Genomic DNA, 12,339 nt, shown 5'->3' on the forward strand with positions numbered 1-12,339 from the left:
TATAAATACTCTATAAATATATTAAAGAACTCTAATGTCAGAACCCATGAGGGGGAAAAAATAAAATTACTGCTAAAAGGCTTTTAACTGCAAACCCTAAATGAAAAGGTTAACTGTGATGATGTGGCAATGTCCTGGTCATAGTTACTGATGTGGTATGATTCACATCCATGGAAAAGCTAGCTCATTTCCTTTGGCATAGTGGGTACATGAAAGATGTAACCACAGTGTAATGCATTTTTAGGGTAAGTCAGTGAATTTGGAAAGAAATTTCTTAATTACTACTACATAAAAACCTCTCAAGTTCACAATTCTGAAATAAACTCACCTGAAACTGTAAAAATGATGACTGCCTATCAGGAAGACCATCAGGGATGTACAGGCCCTATATATATTATCACAGCAGTAATACAGAAAGAGCTGCACGATTTAAACCAACTTCAGAGGTTTATGCAGTCTTTGTGTATTTAGCCCTTGAGGAGTTGGGAAAAATCTGAATTCTAGAGCAAGAAAAATGTAAATTCACTTTCTTCAAGCCTTTAGGTCTTGAATTTAAACAAGAGAACAAGCCTCTGTTTTAAATTAAATATCTGATTTGCTATATTGGGATATTTCACTCTTGCTTCTTTGCCTTTTAATCTTACCTCTACCAGAAAGCATTCACAAAACTGGTCTTATTCCACAGCAACCGATAACTTACTTTTTGTGAAGGAATTCTCCAGCTGCTACTGCAACAGGCCGGTGTGCTGAATACACCAAGTGATAAACATTCTCACAGTCTTCATTTGACAGAGCTTCTTCGCTTCCACTGAAAGAGTCAGAAAGTAACACCTGAACTAAAACAAATGTTTCCTTTCAATTCTCTCGCCTCCCCTGACTTACTTTTGACAGCTACAAGATTGATTTCCTTCATACAAAATCCTAAATGGTTGAACGTTGACTTCAAGGATCTTTGGTTCAGTTTCCAAATACAGAAATATTTAAAGGGTCTGTAAAACTGAAAGTTTGTCTGATTTTCTTCTCCCAGTTTTATCAATATATATGTATATAAAAAATAACATAATGAAAAAATTGTCATCACTGCTTACAAATCTTGCCCTCCTTAAATTCTTAGACCATTATACTAACTACAATGCACATATTGCAAGATGCCAAACACTCATCATCGAACATTATTAAACTAAAAACCTAGAATGTTACATGAGAAAAATGTAATTGCTTTCTTATAGCAATGTCTGTCTGCTTTCAAAGCTTTGAATTTTTAAAGTATTCAAATCTGGGACTGGGAAAACCTGCTTCAGCCTCCTGGCCTTCTCCATTCTCCAGAGTTAAGTCTTTTCACGTGACAGTCCATGTGCTTTTGTGCCCTGCAAGGCAGGAGGTGCCTCTCTGATGGCCTGGTAAAGTAGGAAGGAATATTCCCAATTCCAGCTGCTGAAAGGGCCAGGCCAGGTGGATAAAACTGCCTCAGCAATGGGGCAAAGAAATGCTCTGGATGTGGGCAGCAGAAAACTAAACCAGATTATGCCACGAAGTGGGGACACAGAACTAGCACTGTGCATCCACCAATCAAATGAACACACAATAAATTGTCCAACACTTTTACTGTAGTCATTGTGCTGACTAGATTTAGGCTTCATTTTCAACATCAAGAAACTGAATCTGATCGTACCCTGCTGTGCTGGATGAAAGATGATGAAAAGTTTATTTTCTATAATTATTTATTGACAAGAGCAAGCCACCTTTTACCCTTGTCTTGGGTAAATGACATAGTTGGGGCTTCTGCTGTTTCTGAGCTCAGGATGTGCGTGTGTTTTCTGAAACTCAGAAAAAATTCCATGTTTCAGTAGTATTCCTGCAAAAATGCTATGAACCATGGGACAATTATATTCCATCAACAATAATCAAAGTATCACCACTGTCACATACAGGAATATTACTTCCCTCCTTGTTCAGTCAGCATTCATCAGAAACATTTATGTATCAGCACTCTAGTGGCTTCCTACTACAAATAACTTTTAATTGGTCATTCCCCATGATGATTGTTCATCACATCTTTTTGGAGTTCCTACCTGCCAGAATACTGCCCTGTGCTGTTCAACGTGACCCATATTCTTCTGGTGCTAAATGCATCTAACTATGTTTTTCATCATGCAACCAAAGAGAAAAAAGGGCAGGGGGAAAAAAAAAAGTGTACTGGCTAATTTCTGACCTAAAAATCTTACTGTGTTCCCAAATGTCGGTAATAATATAGGGAATAGATACGTTCTACATCTCATTTGTGATCGTATTTGTCATATTTCCTTTAAAAATATAACTGTAGATACAAGATTTCCTTTCTTCTTAGTATTACAAGTCTAATATCTGTAAAGCAAAGTGACCCATAAATAGAAAAATTTAAGTCGAGACTTCTTGACTAAGAGGAAAAGTTAGTCTAATTTTTCATGCAAATTCTGCATGTCCAAAAACATCTTCCTAGTAGAGCCACTAGGTACAAAGTATGATGCAGAAATTCTATGCATGTTTGTAAAAGAGATTTTAACATAGGTTTTAATGAATATATAGTAAAAGCTTAGCAGTGCTCGTGAGGCTGCTGTGGACAGGCTGGCTCAAACAGCCAGCATGTGGGATGATCTCTGGACTGGATCTTTGTCTCAGGGAAGCCACTGCATCTCTAAGAAAAAGTTAGGGGCCTGGAAGCATCTCCTTCTGCACGGCCAAGTGTCTAAAATTGCAAGCTGCCACCTCCACATACCCCCAACAAGGAGGTTGAAGCTAGCATCTTTTCCCTGTCAGCTTATTTACCAGATGACTCTTTCCAGCTGTGTCAGGAAATCAAATCTCCTAACACTGGATCTTTGCTCAGTCAGTGTTAGAGTTACTTTAGCAAATGTAACCTCCAGATACTTGTTTTGGGGAGGACAATCATTTTGCCCTTGCAAAAGCTATAAATGCCCTTTGGTATCCTTCCACAACAATGGATGCACTAATAGTCTAAATACATCATTACATTTTCACACTTTGCCTACTGTATTTCCATGAAATGGAGTATCTTATTTCAGCTTCATAACCATATTACTACATATTTAGTTCAACTTCATACTAATTGTAAAGTAACAGATTCGCTTCATTACACAAAGAAATCCAGTCAATTAAATATTACTGGTTTAGGTAACATTCAAGGGGAATATGTTGGTTTTGAAAAATACTCACTGAAGTATTAGTGTGACTAATCGAATGGCTTCCACAGCGACATCATACTCCTTATCAAGCGTCATTGATACAATGCGATCCTGGAAAGGAATTTTATTACAGTGACAAAACAGAAACACACAAACAGCTATCAGATGAAGAATTGTATAGATTACAAAATACTCTTGGGGAGAAAGATCTTTCAACTAGACACATGAAAACCCTTTAATATCATTCAACCATTTAATGTACATCTCAGGAAGCTGTGTGCTATATGCACAATGGAACAACAGGCAAGTACACACGAATGAGAACAAGTGCTTAACAAACAGTCCTCATCCTTGTGAGTTTTCCAGGAGATAAGCACGCAGACTTTGGAGTCCAAGAACTGTTCTGGACTGGTCTTATTTAACAGTTCTTTCCTGAAAAGGAATGTACTTGGGTTGGATGACAGCAGAAAAATTGCCCCGCTTCATCCCCCTGGAAAGAAAGAATTTTAGAGCAATGAATGCTGCATATATGCATATTTGGAAATACTGTGAAGAAAATCACATCTGAACATATGCATCTGCATATTGCCTATACAGTTGTGGCCTTTATACCTGGCTACATCTTAAGGTTTGAAGCTGATCTCAAGAATTACACTACAGACCTTCCACAGGAAAGTGGGAAATTCTGTGGTTTGGCTTTTTATTTTCCTATACTCTTTCTCACGGAGACAAGCACACCACTTCCCAATCAAATGTGACGATTGTATAACTTCTAAGGACCCTGCAGTTATAAGAAGTCTCCTAAGGGTTTCTTTCTCCTTAGTTTCAGTTTGCTTACTGGCAATCAAAAATAGATGCGATTAGTGTATGTTGTCCTCCCTATCTGGGGAGAATTTCTACCCATCCATAAAAATGCAATATGTCTCGATATTCTTTGCTTGACTGATCAAGTTAATGAAAAGAAATTGGGCCATCTGAAAATAAAACTTGATTTCTCTGGCTTGACCTGCTTCAGGAAGGACTAGATACTATATGACATTTTTGGATGTGAAAAAATAGAAGTCAGGGACTAGAAAAGAAACAAGGGAAGTGTTAGGAAACAACAGTGAAAGTCACCAAGAACAAATCAGGACAAAATAAAGGTGTTCACCTCTTTTCTCTACTATTTCAGGCACATAAAGGCTGAAGGTGAATATCAAGCAACTGATGCTTATTTCAGTATTGAAATTCAGGAACAGTATGTAAAGAATTCATTGTGGCTGTCTCAAGTGTTGCCTCTCAACAAAACCAGGTATGTAGAGATACTCTGTGTCATTATGACTGAATGCACCTCTATCAATTCACCAGTAAGTTCCTGGGAAATTTGATGCATTTAATTGTTGTATCTAGACAGTTTTAGAGACTGTGAGAAGCTCATGAAGAGACTCAAACAGCGAAATAACTTTCCAAATAGGAAATCCTGTGTATGGCAAGACAAAAAAATTGCTGTCAATTTTTCCTAAGGTCCTGGCCAAGGAACAACTAATAACAACAACATCAAGAGAAAGAACAGCCAGAGATACTGATCTTAAAAGTTTCAGTGGAATTTCATATACTCCCTCGAAGTGTATCCCAAACCCCAGGATACCACAGGGGGAACTAACTGCACATGAAGGAGTAAGCACACAAGTATAAAACCCCTTCTACATCTCTAAAAAAAGCCTGAAAGGGAAGGGACCTTCTCCCCTGCCTTCAGAGCAAGAGCTACTCTCTGAATTTGGAGTTCTTTCGGACTTTGAAACCAACTGATGTGACAATGTTTTCTTGCCCAAAAAGACTATTCTCTCAATTTTTCCCAGAAACAGCAGGTTTAAAATAAACAGTGTGGATGCACCATTTCTTATTTTCTGCCTTGGTGCCGGGATCTCTGTGTGATGGCACCTGCCAGTCAGGCACCAAAATCCTTGAAAATAAGACCTGAACACCTAATGCCTCTGGAAGGTGTAACTTCTGTGGTTTAGTAAGTGACAAACCCCAGCTGTTCAACCTGCTTTGACAGAAAGTTCCTGTACCACTGTACAGCAGTAGATTAGGACACAGGCCTGTGTTTATAACTTGAAATATTAACGTGCACTGTCTATCAAGATCAGTTTGCAATTATGTATTAGGCTGTGAACAAGGCTGGCTGAAGAGCAAACCTATCTCCGTTTGCCTCAGGCCGTGGAGAGAGCACTCTCCTGCAAAGGGATAGGGGACAAGGGAGAAGGGACAAGAATTCAGTGGCTGCAGCTAAATCTGCTGGTGTCTTGACTTTGGCACTGACTGCAAAAGACCTGATTCACACCTTTTCCATACAGTTTCAGTTAATCAGACAGGACTTCTTGATGGAAAACAAGCGTCTCCTCTTCGATGGACAAATTTTTTTTTGACGGACAAAGCTTATTTTCTAGCATATCACCTACTCCTAGAAACACAAACACCGGAAAGAACACAGATCTTTCCTTTGGAGAAGTGACACTGGATCCTTGTCACAGCTATCTGGAAGGTGGTGAAATATTAACACCCCAGTACAAGTCATTCTGGATCAAAGGAATTTATACTTTAAGCAGCTAGAAGATCTCTAGAGAGATTTCTGTTGACAGTTTGAATGGATTGAGCTGAATACCAGCTGAACTGTGCAGGTCGATTACAGTCTGATGAGGAAATACAAATAAGCAGCCATGGAACTGAGAATGGCATTTAGGTCAATTATTTTACAGGGGGTGGTGGTAGAGTTTGTGGTGGCAAGGCATTTAAGTAATGTATCACAGATTCAAAAAGCATTAATTTGAAACTTTGCTCCATCCTGGTGCCAAAGGCCGCATCCCTGTCAGCACAGCTGTAAATCCAAGCGCAGACATTTGGGCAATGCCAGATTTTTGTTCTCTTGATGTGGCTGGAAACTGAAACTGATAAACCATCATGTTAAACAGATCTGTTCTCTAGGCTCACAGAGACTTTGAACTCACCTTTTCTCTGATTTATTTCATAATGATAGAGATTTCTGTAGTAAAACCAGCTTTAATGGAACAGAAGAAAGATGAGGATTCCTAACAGGGTTCCCTTTTGTCTGCATCTTTTCGACAGAAATGAAAATTCCTTGTGCCATTCTAAACCAAGAAGCAACACACAGGCTAACCAAGCTTCTTCTAACAAAGAAAACTGTCTATACTGTGAAAAAGCCAGGAGGAAATATTTAGAGGTTTCATGTTCTTGTAGTTTTTTGAAGTACATTACTGAGTAACTATTTCTCAAAGTGCCTCCAATCATCTTGAAAAGTTTTGCTGGTCGATGGGACAGGTTCAGAATCAAAGCAGCATTTTCTCTTACAAATTATAGGAGGCTAGGAGAGAAGCATCCAGCACATTTTCTAGTAAAGAGAAGCAGATATAGAGACCATGAGAGTTTTAGTGGCCTACTTCGAAATAAATCCAGTTACAGAAGGAGCAAATATAAACAAATCTGTAAGTCTGCGCAGATGGAACAAGAAAAGCAGCAGAGTTGGAGGGTTCATTTTTCTGGAGAATTAACTAGTATTTCTGGTTGTCCGGGGATGATAAGCAAACCAGAATATGGAGGCATTACAGAAGTAGTCTGAGGTCTGAACCTGTTTGCCAGGTACTCTTCTATGAGAGAAAACTTTGTCTTTACTGCAATAGTCCCAGAAACTGACTTTATAAAATTAGAAGAATACAGGCCCTCAAGTGATCTCACAAAATGATCTAGTTTCATCTCCTACTTTAAAGTCAACTACACCTAGTTCATTCTGGCAGATATTTAATCTGCCCTTAAAAATCTCAAATGAAGGAGATTATTAATAAAGAGTCTGTTCTATTATATAACTATAATTTTGGACAAAAAGCCTTCCTTAACATCTAGACTTTACAGCAGTTTAAGCATCTTTTTTTCTCCATCTCAAGTGAATGTGGTAAAAGGCTGATTACCATTATGTTTTTATGAATCGTTTCATAAAGGGAAGATATGACAAGTTTTCTATATTTTGTGCTTTCCTAGATCGAACTGGAGGAGTTAATAGTAACTGCAATGACAGACAAAACCAGTGAAGCAGTGTAAAATTTACAGTGAGAAGTTTAAGTCTCATGCACAGTAGTTATTTACAAATATTTAAATCTCCACTTCTTTTCTAAAGAGAATTTGCATCAGCATTATAATCATGATTTAAACTCAAATAAATTAAATCAGTCTTTCCTTGGGGTGTAGCCTTTACCACAGTTCTGTGTTCTCCAGAACACAAAAGCGATGGTAAAAGGTGCCAACCGACGTGGTGACAGCACCTGAAAGCTTTCTTCGCAGAGCATCCAAACAGAAGCAATGACAGTATTGCTACACTCCTCTCTTCTGGATACTTCACTTGTGAAATAAAGCGGTCATGCCACAAAGTGAATTAACAGCCAAGTTCTCATCAAGATATTAAGCAAAAAGTCAGTGGTTTTGTGCTAATAAAAAAACCCGTGGAATACTCCTTCAGCACTTATCTCCTAAACAGGACGATCATGCTCAGGGGTTTGTCAAAAAGCACAATGTAAACTCCTGTTCTGTAGCAAGGTATTTCACTGTGTAGGACATTGTGATGCAGATCAAAGTATATCTTCCTCCAAACACAAGCACGTACTCAGCTAAAAAGCTGTCTTACAAACAATCTCTTGTTACAGGCTGTTACTTTCAGATGTGTTTTAGACTGTGTGAAACACCCAGTACACGTCCTTAAAATTCAATAAATCTAAGATTAAATTAGTACAAGCAGATTGAATAATGACAATATATAAACTATCAATAATACAAACAGACAAATAATCATCCTGGCCAAGCCTGACAAATCTTACAAGATAAACACTGTAAAATTAATTTGGCTTAATCTCAGCATTCAGTAACACAGTTTTACTACTGCAGTTACAAGCCTTGTCACAAACAAATGAGTTTATTTTTGCATTTAATATACATGACTCAAAGACCGCAACAGGATGAGATAGATACTTTTATTTTCTGTACTCCTTCCAAAAATTTTATTTCCTCTTACCTTGAATCTATTAGTGAACAGCTCCAGTTTTGGAAATAACTCTCTGTTGGTATACAGACTCTGAAGAGCTTTCAAACACTTCAACCTCACTTCACCTTGCTAAATAAAACACACTAAGATTAGCTGATAGAATACCCTAATCAAATGCACATGAATATTAAATAATATCATATTGTAATTTGTTTAATGTACATTTAAAATTTTATGCAAATGAGTTACCAAAGCCAATTTGCAATTCAGCTAAAAACCAAAAACCACATGCAGCTGCCTACAAACAATGTTAAATTTTCTCCCTATTTGCATATATAAAGAATTTAATGTGCCATCACGTAAACGTCTGTTACCGTTTCCCTTTCAAGTAACTCCACAAAAAGATAAAGAATGTAGCCAGTCAGTACAAAACGAAGACGTATGATCTCAAGGTGGTTGGTGAAGACAGTGTGGCTCTTTGTCTTTAGGAAAGAGACTGCAGGTAACTTCTGCCTGACATATGGTGCTACAACCAGTGCACAAGTGTTCAAAATGACCGAGCGTGGGCTGCGTGTAGCCCACTCCAACGACTCAGCCATCTCCGAGCATTGTCTTTCCTTTTCACACTGACAGAAGGAATACACGCTGCATTTATTTTTCTGAAATTCTCTACATCCCATCCCTCATCACAGGAGAGGCACGGGTTGAAGGACGCAAAAGGCGTGGGAGACCCTCCCATGGGGAGCAGGCTGCTGCCACAAGAACAATGCATCTATGACACAGCTGTCGGAGCCCTCGGGGAGAAGAGCAGCTTGTGTCTGTCTGTCCGAGTTGTTCTGGTGGCAGCAGCTCATTCCCAGCTACTCTTTAGGTGGGGATTACTTCGATGCGGTGGGCTGTAGGCAGGAAATGGGGGCGTCACGAGGCAGTGCCTACGCATCAAGGTTTGTCGCCCATAGGAACGTGGATGATAAAGAGAAGGGCTGGATCCCCTGAGCACATGCACATCATCTAGCTCACTCAACTGTGTAGTCTCAGCAAACTATGGATTCTTGTTGAAAAATATTTGTAGATAGCAAAAAGGTTATAAACACAAATCTGCTCAAATATAATCTGCAGAGTTCACTGCAGTGTGGACTTTTTTTTATGAAGTGAGGACACTACCAAGTCTAAAGCCTGAAGCTGCTCAAGAACTAATAGAAATAAAACTCCATGCCCAGAGAAGCTTCATTTCTGAGCCTATCTATTCTGAAATCAAGTCCGTATTTAAAAACTGCTCAAAGAAAAGCTGAAAGAACATTCACAGACTGACATAAAAACAGAAGCTAAAAATCCTTATTTTTAAGTTTCTCTCCTCCTTCGCACCTTTTTCAGAAATTGAAATAGAAGATAAAAGAAGGACAGAAGTTGAAAGGAGGATTTTCAGAAAAGTTTTTTCTTGAAGCATTATTGTTCCTGAGAAATCATCTCTTTCTATCTGTGAGGAGTCTCTGAGCACTCATGCTCTCTTCTAGGGGTCTTTTTGACTACCATTGCAGAGAACGTCAATGAGATGAAAGTTACATTTAAAGGATCTATCATAAGATCTTTCAAGGTACAGAAAAGAAGTTTCTTGAAGAAAAATTTTATATGGATGTGATCAAGTGCTAAAAAAGCACAGAGAAATGCTGAATGTCATTCTTCCTTTAATGGTACCTGTGTTGCAGTACCAGAAATGGTGTCTCCTCTGCTGTGTGGCATTCAGAAAGGCCAGGATCTCTGGAGGCATCACTAACCTTTAGCAGAGGACGTGAGCCTCTCGCAGCCTTGGCTCATTTAGCCATAGAGGATCAGTATCGGGTTTGGCATGTGATGAACGCTACGAAGCAACAGTGAGGTAGCAGGTTTAGTTACAACTCCACCGAAGTCTGTCCCACTTGTGAGCAGATGGATTGTTATTTAGCCAGTGCTGTAATCCCAAAATGCAAAACTCTAAATTTATTCGGTACAGAAAAAAAAAAAAAAAATCAGTGCCAACAGCAACGAGGCTTGAGACCTGTGCAGATAAGGTCTGGACTCTCTGTGGAGTCCAAGGCCCTTGGGGACATCACCAAACACCGTGGATCAATGGTCCCAGAGTTAAGTTCAAGTCTGATACTGAGTGTCTCTATAAATGTTAAGTGAGCAAATCAAGCAAGATTAGATAGGAAGTGCACCTGTGAATGTTTGGTACTTGCACGGCCTGCCAGCAGACTGAAGCCAGATGCTAACAAGAGCATACTGAACCAGGCTACTGCCCTCCTGCTGCTCACCAGACCCGAGGCAGAAGACAAGTGACTGCAGGAGCAGGTGAGGAAGAGAGAAAGATTGTGTTACACCCAGTCCCTTGAGCTGGGAGCAAAGGCCCAGGAGGCACAGGGGCAATTCCTGGAAATGACTGCCTTTCTTGGCCGACAAATGATAGGAGGAGGACTTTCTCCAATAGCAAAAAGGTCTGGTTTTTAAACTGTTGGTCAAGGATGGAATTCATCTCTTTGGAGAAGGAAGAGCCCCTGACATGCCAGTTTGCTAATCCTGTTAAGAAGCTTTTAAAATAGAGTCAGTGGAGATTAGTGACAGGAACCCACGGGGAAGCATAAACAGCAACGACCTGGACAAGAACCTAAGGCAGGCAGAGTGAGGGTGTACGTGGATACACTGCACTGAAGTCCAGAATGGAGGAGTAGCAATGTGCCACAGACCACCAACATGCCAGACACGAGATGTTTTTTGAGTAACTATGAGAATTATGCAGGTGACATGAGCTTTTAACAGCCTGAACACTTTCTGGGAAAAGAAACGCAGCAGAAATTTCCTATCTAGCAAGGAAGTAGGTGGGTGGGAATGCTAAAGTCAGGGTAATTCCTAAGAAACTTATGCCAGGGTAACAGCTGCGAACACTGATGGAGAGCAAGGACAGGAAGAGACTTACTGACCTAAGAGATGACCTTATTTAACTCATAAATTAATTTGGAGGTCAAACACAAGAGAAAGGCAAAAATCAGAAGGAAAACAAATAAAAAAGGCCTGGGCACAGTATGGAATGGACACAAGAGGTAATGAAGAAAACTTCCTGTAAATATCTCTGTAGCACAAGGAAAAGTTAGTTTGCTATGAAGGAAGAGGAGATAAGTAATTGTCACTTTTTATGTGCACAGTGGTTAGGAAAAGAAATAATAAATTAAAATTACAACACAGACTATTTAGCTTATGTGAGGAAGAACTTTTCAGTAGCAAACATAGTTAAGCACTCAAACTTCTATAGAAAGCTGTGGAATAACCAACACTACAGTTTTTTTAGAAAATATCATTGTCTGAGAAGCACTGAGGATATACAGTGAATTCAACCTTAAGCAGGAAAGGAATAAGCAAAAATATTTCCCAGACTAGATTTTAGCCAGATTTTCTGCAATTCTGAGCTGAAGTTCATAGTGAGTATGAGTCAACCTAAGGCAGCAAATACTTGCAGCCATGCAATACCTTTACTTCTGTTAAAGAAAACCAGCATCTCTTTCCAGCCATTTTTGTGTAGTCACATCTATGCTTTACAGACAGACAAAACATATCTGAAAGGAAAGCCTTGCCATTTTCTAAGTAAATAATGGACAAACTATTTGAATTATCAGCATTCTAGAACTAAGACCTTCCATTCTCCTGAGTGTTATCTTCCAGAAAAATATACTTACTTGGGGTTTTGTCCGATTTATAATTGTGACACTTGATTATTGCAGAATCCTGAATTCACCCACACTGCCATCGGTTCTACGCATGCCTCTTTCTCCAGTCTAATTATTCCTGTAGTTCCCCTTCTCTCAAAGCAGTTTTAGATAACTATTTATATGTTTTTACTAATTTTGTTATATAAAATTCTTTCATGAATATGAGAAATGCTTCGCACTAATACTTAATTGTTAATGCTTTCTTTTATTTATAATTTGAAATTAGAAACTAAACAAAAAACATTCAATGTTTATCAACACTGTTTAATGACAATTATTTCCTCTATTTTTGTTGAGATAATCCTCCGAGTTTTGAGCAAAGAATTGTTACCACTGCTAATGTAGCAAAAAGGAATGTACACCTTTCATGACAGCAGTGTGGGGTAGTCTACAT

At 38.9% G+C, this 12,339-nt stretch overlaps 1 protein-coding gene across 2 annotated transcripts in view; it reads right to left on the bottom strand.

Annotated features, from left to right (window-relative positions):
- Positions 1-12,339, bottom strand: part of STAG1 (STAG1 cohesin complex component) — a 203,465-nt gene that overhangs the window by 58,556 nt on the left and 132,570 nt on the right. For both annotated transcript variants that reach the window (XM_074833498.1, XM_074833499.1), the window contains 3 exons: positions 8,239-8,337; positions 3,214-3,293; positions 701-808 (listed from right to left, as the gene is read on the bottom strand). In XM_074833498.1, the coding sequence (XP_074689599.1) occupies positions 701-808; positions 3,214-3,293; positions 8,239-8,337 (287 nt within the window). The remainder of the gene's footprint in view (positions 1-700; positions 809-3,213; positions 3,294-8,238; positions 8,338-12,339) is intronic.

Source organism: Strix aluco, chromosome 9, assembly GCF_031877795.1.
Source record: "Strix aluco isolate bStrAlu1 chromosome 9, bStrAlu1.hap1, whole genome shotgun sequence".
Lineage (NCBI taxonomy): Eukaryota > Metazoa > Chordata > Aves > Strigiformes > Strigidae > Strix > Strix aluco.